The sequence below is a fragment of the Pogoniulus pusillus genome, chromosome Z (genome assembly GCF_015220805.1).
Source record: "Pogoniulus pusillus isolate bPogPus1 chromosome Z, bPogPus1.pri, whole genome shotgun sequence".
NCBI classification, from domain to species: Eukaryota; Metazoa; Chordata; class Aves; order Piciformes; family Lybiidae; genus Pogoniulus; species Pogoniulus pusillus.
The window spans coordinates 70,180,688-70,206,298 of record NC_087309.1 but is presented as its reverse complement, the minus strand read 5'-3'; the positions used below and the strand labels follow the sequence as shown (position 1 = coordinate 70,206,298).

General features: G+C 41.8%; 1 protein-coding gene across 2 annotated transcripts in view; it reads left to right on the top strand.

Moving 5' to 3' along the window:
- The window catches only part of PRUNE2 (prune homolog 2 with BCH domain), a 191,897-nt gene extending 174,379 nt beyond the window's left edge, over positions 1–17,518 (top strand). Inside the window, exons 14-20 of one of the 2 annotated variants that reach the window (XM_064140915.1) lie at positions 3,624–3,755; positions 3,909–3,995; positions 9,009–9,107; positions 11,121–11,156; positions 11,668–11,706; positions 12,496–12,543; positions 14,583–17,518. In XM_064140915.1, coding sequence (XP_063996985.1) covers positions 3,624–3,755; positions 3,909–3,995; positions 9,009–9,107; positions 11,121–11,156; positions 11,668–11,706; positions 12,496–12,543; positions 14,583–14,604 — 463 coding nt within the window. In that variant the 3' untranslated portion in view covers positions 14,605–17,518. The remainder of the gene's footprint in view (positions 1–3,623; positions 3,756–3,908; positions 3,996–9,008; positions 9,108–11,120; positions 11,157–11,667; positions 11,707–12,495; positions 12,544–14,582) is intronic. The other variant, XM_064140916.1, reaches the window with a different exon arrangement.
- The last annotated feature ends 8,093 nt before the right edge of the window (positions 17,519–25,611 follow it).

The window sequence follows — 25,611 nt, the reverse complement described above, 5'->3', positions numbered from 1 at the left end:
ACTCCTCTGAAATGCCTTCAGCTACTTTCAATTACAGCTTTTCAAAAAATCAGTCATTCCACCGTTTTCTGTGCTAAAACCTAGCAAGTAATTTAAAAAGACAACAGAGTAATTTCCATCTTACAAGACACCAAGAGCACAGACCCAGGCTCCTTAAAACTCCAGTCCTTGAAGGTGCACATGGTGACAGTCAGTGCCTGCCTTCATCATTGTGCCTGTTTGTGAAAAATGAGTTTTGAAGTTCTTTGTTTCTAGCAGACTTTTCAAAGAAGGCCTTTTCAGGCCTTAAGAGACTTTTCACATCCCTTGAAGATGTTGCTGAAGTTGATTTTTATGAGTCATATCTTCTCTGCAGTAGCAGTATAAGTTAAAATTCAGACTGGCTGTGAACCTTCAGCTTATTGTGCTAGTTTGAAGCAAGCTGGGATGTTTTGGAAAAAGAACTAGATAACAGGCAGTGAAATGAAAACAGTTGTGTCTCTTCGCTCACAGTCACGCTGAGAACTCTGGGAAGAAGAAGTAAAACATTCTCCATTTTGTCTTTTCATTCTGCCTTTGCCTTCAGACCTAGTCACATCTCATTAACCTTGCTCCCACTAACCTTGCTCCCTAACCTCTTGGCTGCACCTCTCTTCTTCCTGAGAACTGGGGTAAGGTTGAGAGGGCCGGGGGAGGTGTCGGGGTGGTTTGATAGCCCCTCCTGGGGACTCAGGTTTCTGGGAGGGGAGTTGTGCTTCTGTATTGTTTATCCTTTGTATATTTCTATATATAACTGTATATATTGTAAATAGCTGCCTGTATATTTGCTGCTGTAAAATAAATAGCTTCATTTATATTCCCAGTCTGAGTTAGCTGGGGCAATTCCAAAAGCCCAAACCATCACACTTATTTTAAGGCTTGTGGACTGTTGGTCCTCTGTAAGACAACCAGAAAAAGGAAAGTCTTTTCTTTCAGTTTTAGGCCTATTAACTGCATTGAAGTAAAAGGATTGAGGCAGCCTACAGTGACTGATACATTGAAATATTTGTGAATTGTTTAATATTGAATTATGTAGGGGTCTGGAGACACATGCAAATCAATAAATCTCTTCTCATTTTTGTAACTTAATTTTCTAATAGATGGTCATGCACTTTCAGCCACCCCTACTTTTGATTAACCACCATCGTCAGTTGTTCCAGAGTTTTGCAGTTACTTTGCCTTCTGAATTCTCATCACATTTGCAGTTACCTTTTTCCTATTTGTTACCTTGACTAAACTCATCAAACTGATTTTGAAGAGCTGAGCTTGAGCCAAAACTCTTGAGACAGCATCTTCCACAGAACTTCTTCTAGATGATGAAGAACCACACTGAAAATTCTGCTGTTTCATTTATGGCTGCCTCATGCAACCTAGAAATTAGAAGGGTTTTTTAAAAGGTTGAAAAACTACACTTTGAAAATCAAACCCAGCACCTTTTTTCTTTCAGAACAGGTGATTTTTTTTTTCCAGGCATTGAGAAAAATTCTGTCAATTTCTTCCAATAATAAATAAATAACCATTACTGCCAAATTATAAGAAACTACCAGTTTGCTAAGATTGCAAGAGAGCTTTTTGTTGTAATACTCCTCTTAGTCCTGATGAGAAGTATGCATGATTGTTCTTACTATAACTGATTTTTCATAATATTCACAATTCCATTTGCACCGAGGCAAACACAGATATTTTTTCAGACTGTCTCTGCTTCTGTAACTGAAAAGTTTGTAGTGTTTTGAGATGCACTTCTACACATTTTTCTGCCTGTTTCTTTTGCCACATGCCTTTAGAGTGCTAGGTGTTGTGTCCTGTGCAAAGGGCCAGTTTTATAACCTGTCCAGTAGTCAGTATGTTTAGTTAAATTAAATTTTTTGCATCAGAATGTACATGCAGTCCTTGGCTTCAGTATTTCATTGTTAGAAAGGAGCCTTTGCAAATAAGCAGGGATTGCACAACTGCAAACTAAGAAAGAGCAGTGAGAAGCGTTGAGTGAGTAGTGATTTAGACAGTGCTTATCAAATGCATGGAACTGGTAGTTAGTGTCTGCCTACTTTATGCCCGAATAAAATAGTGACGCTCTTTGGTACAAGCTCCCTTTCTGTCTGTTCTTGTAAAGAAACTGCATCTTAAGGCTCAGGTTAGACTGTGAGACATTCCCGTACACCTGTGAAAGGGGCCATTATGCTCAAGGACAGAGCTGCCTTTTGCAGAGAGCAAGTCTTTTAACTGCAGCTTTTACATAGTCGTGCCTTGGGGCATTTTAAACAATTTGAACATTCCTGTGATGAGCAACGCCCAAATAACTGTAGGGACTGCTGCGCAAAGCATCTACATAGAGAGTTCTGGAAAAGAATTTAAAGGTACTTTTTTTTTACTAAATACTGTACTTTTCTAGGTAGGGTGAGTTTGGCCTCAAAAAACATGTTATGTCTGAATTGTCATTGTTGAGATGAGGAATTTAATGAAAGTTTGGAGTGTTTTGCTCACAAAATGAAGTGATGCCGTGGAGTGCTCTGGCCTATCAGAAGGCAGGTTGATGGACACATTTAGCCTTGTGAGTCAAAGTGCTTGTAGTTGGCAGTCATAGGTTCAGTAGCAGTAGTCTGATACTCACATTCAGTAGTGAGTATCACAAGAATTACAGACAGGTATCTTCTCCTAACCCTTATATTTTTGCATTGAACAAATGTGAGGATTACTATTAAGAGAAGTTTCTCAAGAGTTAATTTCAGCATTTCCTGTAACTACATATGTCCTGATGAGAAATCTCATGGTTTAATGCCCTTTTAAGAAAAAACAAGATTCAAAAGCTCACTATAAAATGGTATTGTAAGAAAACCACATACTTCTGAAGATGGAGACAAGATTGTGACTTTTCTATTTACACTTCTACAAATAGCATGCTGACCAGTTGTGACGGTTTGGGTGTTCCCCGTCCCCCCCCCCCCCACACACACTTTATAAATCACCCAGACTAGACTCAGCTGGCTCTGGGAATATAAATGAAGCTATTTATTTACAGCTAGCACAATATACAAGCAGCTATTTACAGTATATACAGTTATAGACAGAAATACACAAGGTAAAAGGTAATACAGAAGCACAACTCCCAGAAACCTGAGTCCCCAGGTGGGGCTCTCAACCACCCCTGCACCTTCCCCCTACCCCTCTCAACCTTACCCCAGTCCCAAGGAAGAATAGAGGTTTGGCCAAGAGGTTAAGAAGCAAAGTGGGTTTTGCGAAATGAAAGGTGAGGTTAGGGAGTAAGATGTTGCTCAGTCAGCAGCCAGAGCCAGAGTGAGAGAAAATGGCAAAAGTGTTTTCTAATGTTTTCGTTTCTCCTTCCCAAACTCCTCAGCGAGACTCTGAGGGAAGTAGACATCACCATTATTTTCCTTTCACAGCCTGTAATCTAGTTCTTCTCACCAAAACATTCTAGCTTGCTTCAAACTAGCACACCAGTGCTAAGTGTTTGCTTTTGTTTAAAGGGAAAAAAAACAATGTCTTGTAATAAATTAAGTAGTCTGCCTTGATTTATTCTTAGTAGACTGACTTAGTTTGAGCTTGGGTGGATAATGCAAAGTATGTACTAACTTCTGTACTTTTATCAGCTATGTAATCAGTACCTTAGAGCTGATGGTAGCTGAAGACTATATGATTGTCTACTTGAATGGGGCAACACCAAGAAGGAGAATGCCTGGACTAGGCTGGCTGAAAAAATGTTACCAGATGATTGATCACCGGTGAGTAGTGGTTTCCTTTGTGATCCACAACCACTATTTTAAGCATTGTCCATTTCTGTTACTTTCCTGTATGACAGCATTCACTGTGTATGGTCTTTCTATATGTTTTGTGGGTTTTTTGGCTTTGTGTGAAACCATTTCTTTTCTACTTAGATTGCGGAAGAATTTGAAATCATTCATAATTGTTCATCCGTCATGGTTTATCAGGACAATTCTGGCTGTGACACGACCTTTCATAAGGTATGTAGTGAATACCAGTGATTTTCTGTGTCCCTGAGGATACAGAATCAGCCTAAATCAACATAACTCTTAATCTTTGATTGAAGAGTACTGCTTTTATGGTTCTCCTTGGGATTTTGAGTTGAAGCTGACTTTCCTAAAGTGAGTGGAAAAGACTCTGTGATTTATATGAGTGTCTAGTCGTGGACATCACAGACAAGACATAAGCCTCTCTGTGCCAAATTCAGTGCCCAGCTAAAAGGCATGTAAAAAAGGGGTCTACATATAATGATAATTACCTCATTAAAAAAATCCTGGCTACAAAACAAGATAAAGCTACAATTCCATGTTTAAATAAAATCATTGCTGCTTATGGAAGAGGGCTGCTGTCCTCAGCTGCTGCAATGCACAGAAGTTCCAATTTAAAAAAAGAAGGTTTAATGCCACCAGAAATAATTCTCTGATCAGTACAAAGAATAAACAAAGTAATATTACAGACCCTGAGGACCACATGAGTTGTTGAAGAAGATGGGTAAATATTCAGTTGAAATCTTGAGATCAGGGAGAGCAGACTGGCAGAGAGGTCTGTTGAGGATGCTGTCTTGACAGGATGACAGTAGGATGGAGAAGCACAAAGTGTGACAGGCAGAGCGTCACGACAGAGCTGATTCTTTCAGATGTATCTTTAATAACCAAGAAGAAAGTGACAGAAATACTCAAGTAACAGGGAAAGTCTACTTAGAATTATGATGAGAACTCACTGAACTTCATTTGGTGTCTGAGATACTTCTGTTGGCATCCTGTTTTCCCCCCAGAGGACTAGGTAGGCAGTGATTTTTTTTTTTTTTTTAAGAAAATCAATTATGCCACATCTGTTTCAATTCATTAGTCATTCATTCAGAAGATCATATCAAGTAGAAGTGACTAGAGGTTTTGCATTGCCAAAAAGGAGAAAAAGTTTGCTCTAAATAATTTGGCAAAGCAAATTAGCAGTACAGAACTTGACATGACAGAGACCAGTTAAAACTAATGCCTAAAAGTGGAGTGCAAATGTGAGCTGGAAACAGTTGGCCAGGACAAATGGCCAGTGTGACTTATGTGGAAGATGATGTAAGATATTTGAACCCTCACCCAAGATGGAAGAGCACTATGAGAAAGCTGAGTAAAAAACTCTGAAAGTCATAGAAATAAAGACTTTGTTCAGTTATAATCCATGTAAGGAGATAGAAACTTTATTAGATTGAAGGTCAATGATTGTAGCTTAGTTTGCTAGCCCTGAGCTGTTCACTAAACCACTGGCAAGCATGGTGTGGATTCCAGAGTAAGAAATTAATTGGTCCCAAGGCAAGCAGAGATTTCATTCAGATAGTTAACCAAGGGTGTTCAACAGCTCCAAGTGCTGGGTGCTGCACTTTGGCCACAACAACCCCATGCAGGGATACAGGCTGGGGTCGCAGTGGCTGGAGAGCAGCCAGACAGAGAGGGATCTGGGGGTGCTGATTGATACCCACCTGAACATGAGCCAGCAGTGTGCCCAGGTGGCCAGGAGAGCCAGTGGCATCCTGGCCTGCATCAGGAATGGTGTGGTCAGCAGGAGCAGGGAGGTCATTCTGCCCCTGTACTCTGCACTGGTTAGACCACACCTTGAGTACTGTGTTCAGTTCTGGGCCCCCCAGTTTAGGAAGGACATTGAGATGCTTGAGCGTGTCCAGAGAAGGGCGACGAGGCTGGTGAGAGGCCTTGAGCACAAGCCCTACGAGGAGAGGCTGAGGGAGCTGGGATTGTTTAGCCTGGAGAAGAGGAGGCTCAGAGGTGACCTTATTGCTGTCTGCAGCTACCTGAGGGGTGGTTGTGGCCAGGAGGAGGTTGCTCTCTTCTCTCAGGTGGCCAGCGCCAGAATGAGACGAGAGGACACAGCCTCAGGCTGTGCCAGGGGAAATTTAGGCTGGAGGTGAGGAGAAAGTTCTTCACTGAGAGAGTCATTGGACACTGGAATGGGCTGCCCGGGGAGGTGGTGGAGTCGCCATCCCTGGAGCTGTTCAAGGCAAGATTGGACATGGCACTTGGTGCCATGGTCTAGCCTTGAGCTCTGTGGTAAAGGGTTGGACTTGATGATCTGTGAGGTCTCTTCCAACCTTGGTGATACTGTGATACTGTGGTAATTTTAATTCTGTTTCACATGAGATGAAGTACTAGACATTAGGAATCAAGAAACTGAGACAACAGGGCAAAGGACAGTCTAGTCACTGAGGATGTGCTAGAGTAGATTCAAAATTTGACAAGATCATTCAGTAAAGTCTGGGACTCACCTTGACTGACAAGCACTAAATACTTGTCTGATTATGTAGGATAGTGGTTGCAAAGATAGATCCTAGGTGGGGTTTGGTCTTCATGGACCAGATGATCATCTTGGCTATGTTAGGTAAGAAATCGATTTTCTAATACAACAGTTATCTTCAAAAGAAATTTGTCGCTTTCAAGTAATAGGAAATTTTATGTCTGGCAGCACACCTCCCCTGAATTCTGAGAGAAAAAAGGACTTCTTATTTTGGTCATGTATTCGGGATACCTATATGCAGTCTCCCACATGAAACAATTAGTTAGAAATCAGTCCCCATGGTGTAATTATTGTACTCAGAGTCCTAAATTGGAAAAAGTAACCCTTGCAAGACTTTTTTCTTTTCACTCCTTGCCGCAGTCTCTAGGAGCTTCTGAGTGTCTTGCAGCTTTCCAAGGTCCTTTAGCTGGCAGCTCAGATGATACAGGTTGTTTAACATTCTGGATAACATGTCAAGAATTTTGTGTATGTTATCATGGCTTCCACTGGACAGTTGCAAGTGATTCATGCACCTTAAAATGTGGCCACTGACCTGCTTTAGTGTGTGTACCTAGTGATGCTAACCTGGTACAAAACCAAACTAAAATGAGTGAGCTTAAAGCTCTACTCAGGGTACCTTCACATGTTCCTCATTTCAGTTGTCTCACTTCACCTTATCAGCAAGAGGAGGCACAGCAGCCTTCTGCTCAGAACTAATTTCAGATGCTTCATGTTGTCTGGTTGTATGCCTGAATCAGCAGTAAATGGGAAAAGTAAGCTTTTCCTGGCCTACATTTAAGAACGTTTATGGCAAACACTCATTCGTCACTGTTACTGATGTTAAAAGACAACCTAAATACAAGCAGAGCTAAGTTTATGAGCCGACTGAGAAGGATAGGTTTCTCATGAGCTGGCCAATGTGATTCCCATACACAAGAAGGGTTGTAAGGAGGAGCCAGAAAACTACAGACCTGTGAGCCTGACCTCAGTGCCAGGCAAGGTCATGGAACAGGTCATCTTGGGTGCCATCACAAAGCACCTACAGGATAGCCAAGGGATCAGGCCCAGCCAGCATGGGTTTAGGAAGGGCAGGTCCTGCCTCACCAACCTGATCTCCTTTTATGATCAGGTTACCCACCTGGTGAATGTGGGGAAGGCTGTGGATGTAGTCTACTTGGACTTCAGCAAAGCCTTTGACACTGTCTGCCACAAGAAGCTCCTAGCCAAGCTGGCAGATCATGGTTTGGACAGATTCACTCTGTGCTGGATCAAGAACTGGCTGGATGGCAGAGCTCAGAGAGTGGTGGTGAATGGTGCCACATCCAGTTGGCACCCAGTCACGAGTGGTGTTCCCCAAGGATCAGTGCTGGGCCCAGTCCTGTTCAATATCTTTATTGATGATCTGGACGAGGGCATTGAGTCCAGCATCAGTAAGTTTGCAGATGACACCAAGCTAGGAGCAGGTGTTGATCTGTGGAAGGTAGGAGAGCCCTGCAGAGGGACCTGGACAGGCTGGATGGGTGGGCAGAGGCCAATGGGATGAGACCTAACAAGGCCAAGTGCAAGGTTCTGCACTTTGGCCACAACAACCCCAAGCAGCGCTACAGGCTGGGGACTGAGTGGCTGGAGAGCAGCCAGGAGGAAAGGGACCTGGGGGTACTGATAGATAGTAAGCTGAAGATGAGCCAGCAGTGTGCCCAGGTGGCCAAGAGAGCCAATGGCATCCTGGCCTGCATCAGGAACAGTGTGGCCAGTAGGACAAGGGAGGTTATTCTTCCCCCTGTACTCAGCACTGGTCAGGCCACACCTTGAGTACTGTGTCCAGTTCTGGGCCCCTCAATTCAAGAAAGATGTTGAGGTACTGGAACATGTCCAGAGAAGGGCAACGAAGCTGGTGAGGGGCCTGGAACACAAATCCTATGAGGAGAGGTTGAGGGAGCTGGGGGTGTTTAGCCTGGAGAAGAGGAGGCTCAGGGCTGATCTTATTACTGTCTACAACTACCTGAAGGGGCATTGTAGCCAGGTGGGGGTTGGCCTCTTCTCCCAGGTAACCAGCAATAAAACAAGGGGACACAGTCTCAAGTTGTGCCAGGGTAGGTATAGGCTGGATGTTAGGAAGAAGTTCTTCACAGAGAGAGTGATTGGCATTGGAATGGGCTGCCCAGGGAGGTGGTGGAGGCACCGTCCCTGGGGGTCTTCAAGAAAAGACTTGATGAGGCACTCAGTGCCATGGTCTAGTTGACTGGCTAGGGCTGGGTGATAGGTTGGACTCGATGATCTGGGAGGTCTCTTCCAACCTGGTTGATTCTATGATTCTATGATTCTATGATTCTTTTCTTCTTCCAAATCAGAGTGAGATTATTTATTTGGGTGAGCTTACCTTACCTTTTCTCTCTCTACATCTAATTACTTTCTTTTGGGAAAGAATGGGGAAGAGGGAAGGACACTCTATAAATTGGTAATTGGTTCTATTAAATATATATTTTGAGTCTCTGGGGATTTAAATTAGAACCGAGGCAATCTCCTTTGAACTGTAAAACTATTGGCATTGCTTAGCTCGTGATTAGCTGAATTCTGTAATAGAAGTATGAATACCATAATGTTTATTTACTGCATACATGTCTTCTCTTTGTTTGTTTGTTTGGTTTTTTTTTTTTTAATCTAGTGTAACAGATTTTGGGAGGAAAGTAAATCACCATGTTGCTTCTTTGTTTTAGCTCTAAGTTCAGCAGTAAAATACAGTATGTCAACACATTGGCAGAGCTTCGTGAGATGATTCCAATGGAATATGTGCACATACCAGACAATATAGTCAAGTAAGTGATGTGCAGTAAGCGTGCATTTGTTCTATTGGACACTGTTTCCACAAACTAGTAACAGTGTTTCAGAGTATGTAAGAAAAGCCACTTCCCGATACTGTTGTAAATGCTTATGTGTTAGACAAAAATTCCACTGTCAAACTCAGGAGCAGAAAAACACTGTAAAATAGAAACACAAACCAGAATAAATACATGCTCCTAATGCAACCATTTTTTATAGAAAGAGTAAGGCTTTATACTGGACCAAGTGTTACTGCTGGTAAAATGAAGAAAAAATTTGAGAGAATGAAGGCTCAATGTCCCTTCATCAGCTTTGTGACTATAATTTGGATGCACTCACTGGTTGCAACCCAGAAAGAAAGAAAATAAGGAGGGGGGGGGGGGGGAATCTTTTCACAGGTATCACCTATGTGATGTTTTTCTGTAATTTGTATTACTGTTTAAGTATTCTTCAGTTTTAGTCATACAGAACTTTCTACTGAAACAATAACGCAAAGATGGCCTGTTCAGTAAATAACCACTGAAATTCTACTGTTTCACCATTCCTTGCCTTGCTCATTTTCATGGTTTAACCCAGAGTTTCTGAAAGCCAGTGTCAGAGTCCTTACTTCTTACGTGTAAAGGTTTTCTGAATGCAATTATTTCTAAAGAAAGTATGTCTATTGCAAACTGTAGAAAGCTGATTAGAATTGCTCTTGTCACCTGCTTTTTTTTCCACACCTGGGAACAGCAAATAAATATTATATACCAAGACTGAAAACCTTTGAAATTCACCATGGTTTTGATGCAGATCATTATTAAAAAGATAGGCTGTTGAGGAATCATTTTTAAAGAATATTGTTCTTTTTTATCAAAGACTGTTTTCAACAGGTGAACATTCTCTTCTAGAAAGTATTTTGATGATTCGTCAGTGATTAGGTATGAAGAACACTTCTTTGGAGCTGTCATAGATCTCTTCAACCCATGCAGGGACTTTCAGACCTTCCTTATAGTAGTTGTGAAAGCAGCATAATTGTCTTCATCAAGCTGGTGGTGTTAGTTACTTGTGTAATTCCAGGGAGCAAGTGGGAAACTTAGTTCTTGCAGTGGCACTTACTAAAAATAGTAAATTACAATCATGAAATCAGGGATCATAGTGACTTTTGCTCCAATTTATTTGCTGCTGTAGCTTCTTAGAAGGAATGATGCTAGGAATGTGGAGCACAGAGGGCATTGGTTACCTGATAAAGAGGTGTCCAGAATGTTTTAACATCCCTAAGATATTTGGATCCTCCATCCATCCCTTACTCCTTCCTTCTGTTCTTCTTTCAATTCCAATAAATATTTTCATATCTTATGGTTATTTCCCTTTGGTACAGACCTTAACCTGATCGTGTCTCTGCTTTCTTGCTGTGTTTTACTGTTAGACTGTCTGTAGCAGTACATATATCAGTGTTTCACACATCTTTTCTTCCCTGTAGACTGAAAACTGTTTTGCAAGTCCATTAACCTCCCAAACCAAAGGTGAAATGATAACAGGACCCAGTACCAAAGAAACTTTATGTATTAGAGCTTAAGAAATTTCAGGGAATGTGCTACTTCATGTCTCCAGCAGTAAGTTGCAGGATCATGATTTTGCTGAGGGAAAAAAATCAAAAGACAACAGGTATGCCCATTGGTGGCATGCATTTTCAAGATGTGATACGAAGATTTAATGGGTATGTGCATTCAAGGCACTGTAAGTGGTTATTTCCACGTCACACAGAGAAGCTGATAGCTTCCCCTTCTGTTGCAATAGATTCTTGTAGCAAAATCAAATGAAATTCAGCTTTTGGTTTCGTAATTGTTCCACTGGCAAGAACAGAAATACTGCCTCTGGGAATGAGGAATCCCACCTATAGAAAGTAACTACGTTTATTCCAGCATTTGTAGCTGCTCAGTACTTTTTATTGAAGTGGGATGCTGTGTTCCTCTTGTCTCATATGAACTTGGACATCTTTTCTTTTCCTTCACCCACTCTTATCTTGTAAGGTATGATGAAGAGAAGTGCATTAAAAGAAGAATGAGGTAAAACTTGCTTTCTAGCCTACACTGCTGCTCATAATGGAGTGAATCTGTGCGACAGCCTTTCACCTTCAGGCGACCTCAACAGCTGAATGGGAAAGGACTTGCAATGATGTGGAATCTTACTTTTCCCTTCGAGCTGTTGAGATCAGCCTCCATTGCAAATAAAACTTACTGAACCATAAATGTCCTTGACTTGGCCTAGGCTGCAGCTAGTTTAATACTACCTGATAAAGCTTTCAGCTCTGTCCACTGGGCATGCCTCAGACCCCTGCTGCTTTTATGTTTCTGCCTCAAAATGAGCTAAATAAGGAGCTGCGAATTAAAGGTGGGTTGAGCACAAGGATAAGTGGTATCATACGTAACTGAAGAGCTTTAGGGTCCATGCATAATACTGAGTGCTTATTTTAGAAGCATGTACTATATTTGTTCTTTGCTCTGCCGTTGCTCTGCTTATCTCTTATGTTCTGCTTGCTTCTTTGTTTCTTTGTATCAATAACTTTTACTAATGCAGACTGGATGAAGAGCTGAGGGAAGCTTCAGAAGCAGCTAAGTAAGATAGCTTTCAGCTGAATGCTGGCATTGTATTTGTGTTTCACAGGAATTGTTGGAATGCAGTAGTACACTGTTTGCTATAGTAATCAGCTCAATTACTGTGTAAGTTGCCGCATTTGTGAATTGACTTCCCCTCTCACTGTAAGCCACCTGCTTTTGTATTGTTGGATTTCAATAAGGAACAATCATAACCTTGCACTATCACGGGGAGGACTGAAACAACTTTTTTACTCCATTAAAATGGTTCATTAGGCATTTTTGACCATTTAGCCTTTATGTCAGCTTGTAGGAGGTAGTTGTCTTTTCAAATTTCTTTTTTACACTCAATAAAGTCCACCCTCAAAATGCAGTTTCTCTCTACTTCTGTTTAAACATTTTCAAAAGTACCATGGTATATGACAGTGAAAATCCATGGAAGGAAACTGCTTTCTTGTTACTAATCTCATTTCAGTAGAAGAGTGAAGTCTGCAGCGTAGGAAGTGAAAGGGGAACTAAATATCCCTGTGAGACGTCACTGATTATTGTTGCTGTTGGATGTATGAAGTCGCTGTAGTGCATTTCCCTTACCTAACATAAAGAAATAGCTTAAAGTTGTTATTACTCAGACTGATTTGTGTTGCAAGCACTAATATCACTGCGTTCCTGTCATTAATATTTGTCTGTCCATGCCGTCTGTAGATGCTCGCTGCAGTTAGTTATTACATCCCCCAAATTTGATATCATATATAATAGGAAGAAACAAACACAGAATAAATGTTTACTACTACCTCTTTTTCCTTGTACCCAGAACTAGCTGCCTCTCCAATGATCCAGAAATTACTTCAGTGGAGCAGGAGTAAGAATTTATGCCTAATACTGTCATTATATTTTTAACATTATTCTACAGTCATGCTGCTAGGAACTGAGACTGGGTAGACTCCATAAAGCTTTTTGGAGACTTAAATGCTTTTACAGTTATTTTCCAGACCTTATTTCAACATATGCAAGCAGAAACAAGCACTGAAGTTAGGATTTATTATATTTGCATTGCAGATGTATTTGAAGTGTCCTCAACCATTTCCAAGCAGAGACAGAATTTTTAGCCTGGTGATAACCACATTAAGCCATGGGAAGGTCGGACAGAAGGAATACAACTTGGTCAAAGTGAGGGTGGTCCTATGCACTATTCTCAACTTGCCATTCCCTTGTAATTTCCAGATTTCTGGGTAGTTCTCTTGGTGGTTTACTTCTCTTTGCTTTTTGTGCTTCTCAGCTTCTTTCGTAGCTATTAAATCTCCAGTATCTTCATGTCTCTTAATTTCAAACTTGAAGAGGGACCATGGAAATGGGAATATGACAGTCCTCTGACATGCAAAGTTTGTTTCTGTCTGATACCATGGCTGAAGTGTGTGATTGGAAAACCCTACCCTGCTCTTTTTGTGTGTCAGGAGGACTAGTGCTTGAAACAGTGCATATATTCCTGGCTAGCATGTACCTCTAGAGTGACAGGGAGCCTTGGGTGATCCAGGTCCCTATCTATTTGACTGATATCCAGAAATACAGTGGAGTCTCACACTAAAATACTGCTCAGGAAATGGTACAGTATATCTGACCCCTCAGTGAAAGATTCCATCAATAGTATGAGTATTAATAAGCAAGTAAATAATTGCAAGTGCAGATAGCAAGAAGATTAATAAAATTGAGCTTTTCTTTTCACTTTTTCTAAAAATAAAACTGTACCGTAGTGAACTATCACTGCATCATATGCAATGCATAAAAAAGCTGATGTGAAATCTGCCTTTTTTTGTTGTTTCTCAGACACTGTTGTAATTAATAAATATGAGAACCATTTTTTTTTTAAAGTTCAAGAACAGAAAACTAAAAAACCCACATTATTTATTTACCATTTTGACCTTATTGTGGTTTGAACAGTTTCCCTGTTTTTTCCCGAAAGAGAAGCTGGACAGCAAAAAGCAATATGAGAACAGAATTTACGTTTAGCTTAAATACATACAGTTGAGGCCAAAATAATGCTAAATCCTGCTAATTATTTTCTCTGCAGAAACACAGATTTTTCTTCAAAAGTGGAAAGAACTTTCCTGTGGCCATATCACTGATTTCTAGTGGCATTTCTTCAGGAAATAGAATTTCCCATGTAAATGTCTCTGCAATAACAGCAGTTTTACACTGAGTTTGCTAAAAACTCTCTGGAGTCTGCCCAGCTCTTAGTTTTCTTCTACTTTTTTATGTCTATTCTGAAGGTTTTTGTCTGTTGTTGTGCTCTCCTGTGATCTGTCTTGTTCAGCTTTTTACATTTCCTCATGAGTCAAAAAAAAAATGCATTATGGAATAATGCAATAATGGAATAAAGTGAAAGAATGTTGAGGGTGCTTTAAATAGTTTTGCACTCTGTAACGATAAACTGTATTTTGATGCAATATTTATAGTGGTAATTCTTATTCTAGAGAATCTGTCTGAAGTATTTGATGACATGTGCTGTGCACCAAATAGTAAGACAGTGCTCTCAGGAACATCTTTAGGGGCATCTATACGTTGTGACACCGTGGTGTCATTCCAGCAGAGGATCATTCCACATCTGGTGTCTATTTCAGACTGGAATTGCTGGAAATGTAGCTATTAATTTCAAGATGATGGTAACAGATCCAGATCTTACTAAGGTGTATATTTTCCATGTATAGTAGATAGGATGTAGGATGTGTGTAAATTATTTGGCACCAATACATTTAAGTACACGGGGATGCTTAAGAGTTTGTAGTAGACTAGGACCGGGGAAATTATTAGCTGTGTACTTCATAGCACTGATTTGTTTTTCTTTTTCTTTTTTGTTTGTTTGTTTGTGGGTTTTTTTTGTGGTGTTTTTCCTATAAAATACAGCATTGATATGACCCTGAAATGAAAAGCACTGCTGCCAGGCATTTGAAGAAGAGGATCTGCTTGAATTTTCATCACTCAGACACCCATGATCATGGAGTAGAACAGGCAATTGTGGTTAATTTTATTTGGTTTATGATTTTTTTCCATTTGATTCATCAATTCAGAAAGGCCAAAAGGGACAATCCTGTTGCTGTGGAAACAGCAGAATTATAGGACTGACTGTTTGTGGTGTTTTCAGAAACAGAGTTTTCATCAAGAAAGCCATATAATCTAGCACTGATTTCTCTGTGTGTGCAGTTCCTGTTTAAAAGGATACCATTTTGCTAACGTGAACAACTCAATGAGGATGTGGGTTTTTGTTTCATTTTTGTCTTCAGCATATTAATGTTTATGTATTGATGAAGAGAACAGTTATCATTACAGTGAATGTAAGCTTGGTTATGTCAGGGAGCAGCAGCAACTTTATTGTTTAAAAGTAATTCTGGAAATGAGGCAAGACGTTCTTGAATTTATGTTTCTTGCTGTCTGGAAAGTCTTTCCATTTAACCCTAATGACTTCTTTTATTCAGTCACAGAAGAGGCAGAAGCACTGAAAAAAAACCCTCCAAACTAATAGCCATTGAATAGCCTTCCTAGTGGACAAATAAGTAACTTAAATGAATTTAATGTTAATAATTTATCAAATTACTATATATAAAATTTAATAATTCATTATTTTGGGGGATGGTTTTTATAGGAGCAGCAAATCCTATAAGTGATTGTTGTATGTTCTAAAACCCTTGTAGATTATTTTTTTGTGTGTGTTTCCTAAATCTGTTTTTCCAAAACTTAAGTTATGAGTTTTCAGATGTAATCCTAGCACCAATTATGAAGGTTATTACTGCTATGAATATGAAAAAAAAAAAAAACCAAACAGCTAATTTTGAAGGTTAAACGTGTAAATCTTCAGTTGGGCATCACACTAATTTGTTAGGAATGGATTTCAAAATATATTTGAAGAGTGTCTAATGTGTTTATTAAAAGAGAGGCTTTGCAATGCAGTTTATTATGTATGTCATAGAACATGACAGTAAAAATGTGTTTGTTGCTGTCCTGTGTGCTGGCACAAGTGACACTATGCTAAGTCCTCATGCTCAGTGGAAGATAAATTTGGTCTCTCAGACTGCCCTTTTGCAAGAGAGTGCAAATTAATGGTCAAGTAAATTCTATTTGTCTGCTTTAAAAATATAAAAGTCAATAATATAATTAGTGCTTTCACTTCCCTCTAATGAAAATACACATGCACATTCCAAGCCTGCTGAGTCACCTACCATTTGGGATGTTCTAATTGAAGTTAGGACCTAACGGAAGTAACTGTGTTGTGCACTCTCTGAAATAATATTCCTACACTGGTGAGATTTTCATAAGTCCTAGAACTACATCTGTGGATTCTCTGCGTTGTCTGTGGATAAGTCTTTAGGCATAACAATTCAAGATAATTTGCACCTTCTTTTTATGTTTGTGCTAGCTCCGGTCCTGCTTCCAGTCCAGAATTATTGATGAAAGAGAAGACAAGCAAAAGTTTTCCTGGGAAATAAAGTTTAAGCAGTGTCAGCCTTGAAATTTCAGTAGCATCTAAACTGAGAGTGAAAATTCTATTTTGTTCTTCATTTCTAAGACTGTTACTTTTATTCTCTGTTTTGCACAATTCTCTCTCTGTCAATTTGCATCTTGTTTACAAGGTAGCCTGCAGACAAGGGAGCAAGCATCTATCATTGTGTGTGCAGTTGTTCAGCTACTGTATTGAAGGCTGACTACGTAGTCAGAAAGGCGAGTAATGGCCAAATGGTTTCTTATCTGCTGTCATCAGGACTGAAATATCTGCACTCCTGCAGTCCTGGCTCTGTACAGACAGATGGGGCATCACATCTCTGTCATGTTAGCTAGCCTGCTGCATTGCATCTTTCTGTCAGTTCCTGTCAATTTTTACAGAGGAAGGACCTAATCCTGCTGGCCATTGTTTCTGCTCTGTAACTTTATCCTGAGTTAGGATCTGGTAGTTTCCACTTTTTCTCAGATATTTGAATCTTGGCTTGTGTCTGCCTTATAAAAGTGCTGTCACTTAGTATATTGGGGATAATGTTTTATGTACAGGTAAATATTTGTATTAATTTATAGATCCTAATTAAGCTTTACCTAGATCTAAACTATTCAAAGCATTTACTAGCATGAGGTTACATTTTCTGTAGATCTGTAGTTCAAGATACCTAGAATGAGACAAATTACTTACGTCGAGAGAAGTGTTTGCTAAAAGAGAAGTTCACCATGGAAGAGAAGCTCAGCAGAAATCTTTATGCATTCTTTGAGACCCAAGTGGGATATAAGAGATTTGTGGTCTTAATGGTGGATGCTTGCTCTGATGTGCTTTTAATTCTAAAGGCTTTGTGTGGAATTAATAAACTGCAAAGCTAAACACGGATTAATGTGATAAATGTGGGTGAACTAGCAGTTGCAGCCTAAGACAGAAGGAATTTGTTTAAGCCAACTGTCACATTAAAACAAATGGGGCATCAATGTTATGGTGCAAAAATGATTGCAAGATAGTGTGATTGATTTGCTTATTAATATATATTTTGCTATGTTTTTTAATGTTATGATATGGCAATCCTATATTATACTAACAATGCATCAACACTATTAAATTTGTAGTTCGTTGAAAGAGGAATATAGTACATATAATTGCACAAGTATGATCTTTTATACACATTTTTTTTTCTACTGTGTATCAAAGTGCTCAGATCTATTATAAATTAATAGTTACAAAGTTTGTTTTTTTGTTGTTAAAAGACCTATGCTGACTCAAATCATAGATAAAGCAATACAGGAATATCTAATATCGTTGTATACATCTATATATGTATGAATCAGAAATAAAGAACTGCAGCCCACCACTGGAAGTATTTCCTTTCTGATCCACTTTTGTTGTTGTTTATTCCTTGAGTGCATGGAAAAACTGTTTCAAACCACAGTTCTTTACATAGTTCTAATTATTTTTTTTCCATTCCCTATCTGTCCTTCCAAAATTTGAAACTGAGTCTGTTGTGTGTCTCATAATGTTACTCGCCACCTTCAAATCCTTGCTTTGCTGATACTGTTCCTGAAAGACTGCAGAAGGAGCCCTTCATATTCTTCTCCGATATGTGTCTATGCTGTTACCTGAGTGTAACATACATAGAGAGCCTCACTACACGTCATATGGTAGATGGAAAAGGGAAGCCACAGGGTGGAAACAGATTGTCTCGGTTGTAATGTAATTTTCCCAGAGACTCAAATATAGTTGATAGAACCAATAACAATTTATAGGGTGCCCTTCCCTTGTCCCCCTTATTTCCCAAAGAAAAGGAAATAGAGGTAGAGAGAGGAAAAGTTAAGCAGACTCAAATAAATAATCTCACTGTGATTTGGAAGTTAAAAGAAGAAAAGTTTAACAATAAATAAAAGGTAAATGAGGTAGGGAAGTTACAAAGGAATAGGGAAGGGAAAACAAGATACAAAATATGTAAATACAACCAGATTTGATGGCAGTTTGTCCACTTTGTGGGTGATGGCCACGTGGTAAAACACAGAGCAGCAGGAAATACAGGATGGTGATTAGTGGTGAGCAGGGAGGCAGGGAGAGAGAGAAAACAGGAAGTCCCCCTGCTTTTTATGGATCTTAGGAACTGGGAGTGAGCTAACCACCACACCTGGTAGTGTTCAGACCCACCCCTAGGAACGGGTCAAGACCACTCCCCCAGGAGGGTTATCCCTTTGCACACATTGACTGTGAAACCACCCTGAGCAATTTAACAACCTTATTGACTGCATTGAAAGGAGGAGTCAGAACTGGTGGATGTTCAGTTTGTTCACTTATGCAGTCCCATGTGTCCACTCCTGTCCCAGTCCACATCTGTGTCCAGTGGGTACATTTATACTGTTACTACTTTAAGTAAATCTGACAGCTAACCAGGAGCATTTGCTAGTGAATCACCAGGTGTGACCTAAAAGGGGTAATCTATGGATTCTTAATTGCCACCCACCTGCAGGCAACTTTATGAATACTCCCAGACCACTTCAGTGCAAAGTCAGAGATGTCAGATTGAACTAAGCTTTCATGCATTTTAAAGGAGCTTCCTTTTTATCTTTAGAATATTTATTAGATCTGAGGCTTAAATTGTGCCTCAGAAGCAGACTTTATTATGTCCATGACAGAAGTGCTGCTAGATTTCAGGAATGTTAAACGGTGATTTGGTTTTTACTGTTTTTCTCCCCAGGTCCTTACCGTATAATTTAATCACAGTTTTGTTGGCAGTTGATCTCTGCAGCGCCATAATATGGGATCATTTCTACCCCAAGTCTCAGGGGTTGGAATGGCTGTGCTTGCATCCATCACTAATACCGTGGCTGGGAGACCTGTGGTGTCAGCACACTATGTTGTGGAGGCAGGAATTAATGTGTGGCCGAGTTGGGAATTTTTATACAAAAATAATTATTTTATTTTCCCCAAAACCCACCCCCAAAACTATATATACAAAGATTAATTTAGTTTAATTAGCAGAATGAGTTGCATGAGAATTATCTACAGGGATCACAGTATCACAGTATCATCAGGGTTGGAAGAGACCTCACAGATCATCAAGTCCAACCCTTTACCACAGAGCTCAAGGCTAGACCATGGCACCAAGTGCCACATCCAACCTTGCCTTGAACAGCCCCAGGGACGGCGACTCCACCACCTCCCCAGGCAGCCCATTCCAGTGTCCAATGACTCTCTCAGTGAAGAACTTTCTCCTCACCTCAAGCCTAAATTTCCCCTGGCACAGCCTGAGACTGTGTCCTCTTGTTCTGGTGCTGGCCACCTGAGAGAAGAGAGCAACCTCCTCCTGGCCACAACCTCCCCTCAGGTAGTTGTAGGCAGCAATAAGGTCACCCCTGAGCCTCCTCTTCTCCAGGCTAAACAATCCCAGCTCCCTCAGCCTCTCCTCGTAGGGCTGTGCTCAAGGCCTCTCACCAGCCTCGTCGCCCTTCTCTGGACACACTCAAGCATCTCAATGTCCCTCCTAAACTGGGGGGCCCAGAAGTGAACACAGGACTCAAGGTGAGGTCTAACCAGTGCAGAGTACAGGGGCAGAATGACCTCCCTGCTTCTGCTGACCACACCATTCCTGATGCAGGCCAGGATGCCACTGGCTCTCTTGGCCACCTGGGCACACTGCTGGCTCATGTTCAGGCAGGTATCAATCAGTACCCCCAGATCCCTCTCTGTTTGGCTGCTCTCCAGCCACTCCGTCCCCAGCCTGTATCTCTGCATGGGGTTGTTGTGGCCAAAGTGCAGCACCCTGCACTTGGAGCTATTGAACCCCATCCCATTGGACTCTGCCCATCTGTCCAGGCGGTCAAGGTCCCACTGCAGAGCCCTTCTGCCCTCCAACTCAATCACATCTGCCCCCAGCTTAGTGTCATCTGCAAACTTGCTGATGACTGACTCCATGCCCTCATCCAGGTCATCTATGAAGATGTTAAAGAGGATGGGGCCCATCAGGTGTTGATTAAAGGCTTTGTAGGTGGGAACACTGGTACAATACAAACAGCTATTTATGCAAGTAGAAGCTGAAAATGCAGATAACACAGAAACTGTATTCTCAAAAAAAAAAAAAAAAAAAAAAAAAAAAAAAAAAGTCCCAGTGTATTAACTGTTAACATTTTCCCATTAATACATTCATAGAAGAGTTGGAAGAGACCCTAAAAATCATCTAGTTCCTGCCTCCCTGACATGGGCAAGAGTCACCTTCCACTAGACCAGATTGCTCAAAGCCTTGTCCAGCCTGACCTTGAACACCACTAGGGAATGGGCATCCTTGACCTCCCTTGGCAACCTGTTCCAGTGTCTCACCATCCTCACTGTAAAGAATTTCTTTCTAATACCTCATCTGAATCTACCTTTCTCAGGCTTCAATCCATGCTCTTATCATCCTACCACTACAAACCAATATAAAAAGTCCTTTCCCAGCTTTCTTGTAGGCTGCCTTCACATACTGAAAGACTGCTATAAGGTCTGCCTGGTCCCTGCACTTCTCTGGCCTGAACTGCCCCAAAACATCCTGTCCCCATACGGGAAGTGACCTGGTTATCTGTTCTCTGATGGTTTCTAAGTAATCCATGTTACAAACATTTGGGACTTCTTAATCTTTTTCTCAATAATAAATAAATAAATAAAAAGGTGTGGAAAGGCACTTAACCTTTATGTTCTGGTCATTTGCTGTTTCTTTGGGAGTGAAAAGGGGGGGAAAATACTTTTGTCATAGATTTTCAGTGGAAGATGGTCATGAAGTAACTTTTCAGCACAGTTCAAGTGGCATATAATAAATTCTATCACGTGAAAGGAAGATCCATTGCCATGCAGTAAATTAACTAATAATCCCCTGACTGTTAATAAATTGATCACCTGTTTTTTTTTCTCTCGTTATGGGATACCAAGTTTAGCAAGCCGAAGGTAACCCATACCACCTGCTCGCGTTTTTTCTCTCATAGGCTTCATTCAGTGACACCCATATGCTCAAAGCATCAGGGTGTGTGTTCCCAGGGTGCCCTGGCCTTGAGCAGTTGTTGGCAGTACAAAGGTCAAGAGCTACCAAGTGCTCATCATTCTTCTCCTTTTTTTTTTCCGTCAGACAGAAGCCCAGCTTTTGGATGTGGGGATCTCAAGTCCTTCAGATAATTCAGGAGTTAGTAGCTTTGGTGTTCCTGTGCTTTAGAGTCAGAATTCCTTCAATTTGATAAATCTGAGGTGTTTTGGGTTGGTTTTTTTTGGCACTGAGAGCCCAGGTAATATTCTCTTCTATCCTCGCTGTTAAAGGGACCAACCCAGAGAGAGCGAGGAGGGCTCACATGCTCAACGCTTGGCTTCAAGACTGGTGCCTCCAACAGGATTTTGGCTTCTTTGAACATGGATCCCCCCAACTTGACACCAGGTCTGCTGTTGGCAGATGGGGTGCACCTCCAAGTGGAAGGAGGTTTATATCGCAGGGGTTGGCTGGGATCATTAATCATGCTTTAGGTTGGAAGAGGGGGAGGGTGGAAGCCAGGCTTACTACAAGCAAGCCTGAGACAATAGTGAGGCCATGTGGTAGCTCCACTGGCAGCTCCACTGGTGGCTTGGGGGAGGTAGGTAACAATGAGTTGTGTGCTGGAGAAGAGGCAAGATAATGCATGTCAGTGAGGGAAGCTAACAGGAGCCTTCAACCTGTTAACCCTGCAGCACACTGGGGACACACAAGAACTCTAAATCTTGCAGAGGTGGACCATGGGCATCAAGCAGTGAGGAATCAGCACATGCAGAACTTACTGCTAGGTTGGGGGCCATGGAAGGGGCTGGGAATGGTGAGATAGCAAGAGTGGAAGCTAATGGACTAACTCCCTCCCTGAAATGCTTCTACGCCAATGCACAGAGCATGGGGAATAAGCAGGAGGAGATGGAGATCTGTGTTAGGCTGAATGACTATGATGTAATTGGCATCACTGAAACATGGTGTGACAGCTCCCACGACTGGAATGTTGCATGGATTGCTGTGTCCTGCTCAGGAGGGACAGTGCAGCAAGACAAGGTGGGGGAGTTGCCCTCTATGTGCAAGAGCAACTGAAATGTGCTGAGTTCTGTCCAAGGCAGGGACAGAACAGTTTGAAAACTTGTGGGTAAGAATTAAGGGATGTGGGAAAGGAGATTAAATTGTTGTAGGGGTCTACTATAGACCACCAAACCAAGAGGCAGATGTTGATGAGGCTTTCTACAGACAACTGGAAGTAGTCTCTAGAGCTAACTCCTTGGTGCTCATAGGTGACTTCAATCACCCTGATATTTGTTGGGAAGATCACAGAGCCAGGCACAGGCAGTCCACAAAGGCTCTTGCAGGGTATCAATGATAACTTCTTGATGCAGGTAGTGGAGGAGCCAACAAGGAGAGGTGCACTGCTGGACCTTGTATTAACTAATAAAGAGGGACTGGTTGAGGACATTAAGGTTGGGAACAGCCTTGGGGACAGTGATCACGACATGGTGGAGTTTAGTATTCCAAAAGGTAGAATCAGAGCAACAAGTAGAATTGCAACCCTGGACTTCTGCAGAGCTACTCTGTATTCTTCAGAGACATGCTTACAGAAATCCCATGGGCTAAGGCTCTGGAGGGTAAAGGAGCCCAACAAAGTTGGCCAGTTTTTAAAGACCACTTCCTCCAAGCCCAAGCCAGGTGTGTTCCCCTGAGTAAACAATCAGGCAGACATGCTAGGAGACCTGCAAGGCTGAGCAAGGAGCTCATGAAGGAAATCTCAGGGAAGAAAGAAACTTACAGTTCATGGAAGAAATGATCTGTGACTTGGGAGAACTACAGAGAAGTTGTCAGGGCATGTAGGAAGGCAACAATGAAGGCCAAAGCCCTCCTGGAACTCAAGCTGGCAAAGGAAGTAAAAGAGAACAAGAAAGGCTTCTTCAAATATATCAGTAGGAAAAGGAAGAGCAGGGAAGGTTTGAGGCCATTGCTGAATGAGGAGGCAGCCTTGATAACTGAGGATGCAGAGAAGGCAGAGTTGCTGAATGCCTTCTTTGCTTCAGTCTTTACACCTGAGGCTGAACTCTCCTATGTACTCCTGACCCTGGATGAAGGAGGAGAAGCCTGGAGGAGGGAATGCTCCCCACTGGTCCATGCAGACTGGGTTAGGAATCAGTACAGATTGAACATTAACAAGTCCATGGGCCCTGATGAGATGCACCCAAGGGTGCTGAGAGAACTGGCTGATATTATTGCTCTACCACTCTCCATCATCTTTGCCAAATCATGGCAGACAAGAGAGGTGCCTGAGGACAGGAGAAGAGACAATGTCACTCCAGTTTTCAAAAAGGGCAAGAAAGAGGTTCCAGGAAACTACAGACCAGTCAGCCTCACCTCCATCCCTGGAAAAAAGATGGAGCAGGTCCTGCTGGAGGGCATCACAGGGCACTTGGAAGAGAAGAAGGTTATCAGGAGCAGTCAGCATGGATTTACCAAGGGGAAGTCATGCTTGACTAACCTGGTAGCATTTCATGACGCCATCATTGATTTAGGGAGAGCAGTGGATGTAGTCTACCTTGACCTTAGCAAGGTCTTTGACACCATCTCCCATGACATTTTAGTGAGCAAGCTGAGGAAGTGTGGGATGGAAGAGCAGACAGTGAGGTAGGTTAAGAACTGGTTAGAAGTTAGAGTTCAGAGGGTGGTGATCAATGGTGCCAGGTCCAGCTGGAGAGCTGTGACCAGTGGTGTCCCCCAAGGATCAGTGGTGGGGCCAGTCCTGTTCAACATCTTCATCAATGACACTGATGAGGGCACAGAGTGTCTGCTCAGCAAGTTTGCTGATGACACCAAGCTGGGAAGCTTGGCTGAGACAGCTGAAGGCTGTGTGGCCATCTAGAGAGACCTGCACAGACTGGAGAGCTGGGCACAGAGGAACCAGATGAAGTTCAACAAGGACAAGTGCAGAGTCCTGCACCTGGGGAGGAATAATAAACTGCACCAGTACAGGTTGGGAGGTGATCTGCTGGAAAGCAGTCCTGTGGAGAGGGACCTGGGAGTCCTGGTGGATAACAAGTTACCCATGGCACAGCAATGTGCCCTTGTGGCCGAGAAGGCCAATGGGATCCTGGGGTGTATTAGAAGGAGTGTGTCCAGCAGATCAAGGGAGGTTCTCCTCCTACTCTATCCTGGTGAGACCCCAACTTGAATACTGTGTTCACTTTTGGGCTCCCCAGCTTAAGAGGGACAGGAACCTACTGGAGAGGGTCCAGTGGAGGGCTACAAGGATGATGAGGGGACAGGAGGGCATGGCTGATGAGGAGAGGCTGAGGGACCTAGGGCTTTTTAGTCTGGAGAAAAGAAGACAGAGGGGATTTGATAAATGTCTGTAAGTATCTGAGGGCTGGTCAGGAGTGGGGGGACAGGCTCTGCTCACTTGCTCCCTGTGATAGGACAAGGAGCAATAGGTGTAAATTGTTGCACAAGAGGTTCCTCCTCAACACAAGGGGAACTTCTTTACTGTAAGGGTTACAGAGCACTGGCACAGGCTTCCCAGAGAGGTTGTGGAGTCTCCTGCTCTGGACACTTCCAAGGCCTGTCTGGATGTGTTCCTCTGTGATCTGTGTTAGATAGTATTGTCCTGCTCTGGCAGAGGGGTTGGACTTGATGATCTCCTTGGGTCCCTTCAATCTCCTTGGGTCCCTTCCAGCCCCAATATCTGGTGATCTTTTAGTTCCCTAGGCACGTTATCACATAAATCACCCTGTAAGTGATACACTCTCACCTTTTTCCACCTTGCTGTGGTTAGGCATCAGGGTTTTCCACTGACAGACTCTGGTCTTCCTAGAGTGCAAGTTTTACAGTCCTGACACAAAACCTACATTCCTTGACATTTGCACAGGTGTCAGTGTCCTGGGAGGTGTGTTCTGGAAATGGTGCTCTTTGTTACTGGTTCCCACTGTTGTTTTAACCTTCCTTCGGCTGTGTTTGCTCCTGTGTTCACACACATGCATGTTCCCTTTTGTACAGCGTTCATACTGATTTATTTTACTCTGTTGCATATTTCTGCAGCTTTGCAGGACAAAGAACTGCAGTTATGCTGTAGTTGGCAGGTCAGGAAGGTGCTGTGTGATTCTTCACTGTGCTCCACAGTAACTACAGAAAAAAAATTAAAATAAAATAAAGGGAAGTTTTCTTAATGAAAGCAATGAAGATTTTTAAAGTTGGGAAACAGTCCAATATTGTTATCAGTCCCACAGTAGTTTGGAATTTTCTGGGTTAAATGAAAATCATATATTTTAAAGTCATTTTAAAAGTTAGAATGGTTTGGGTCGGAGGAGACCTTTAAAGACCATGTGGCCCAGCCTGCTCTTTTGAGTGACTGAACATTTAAAATGTGGAATTTAAATGCTTCTAAAGAGAGCAAATAAAAGATTGCCTTCCAGTTTTCTCTGAAATTAGTGTGGTGG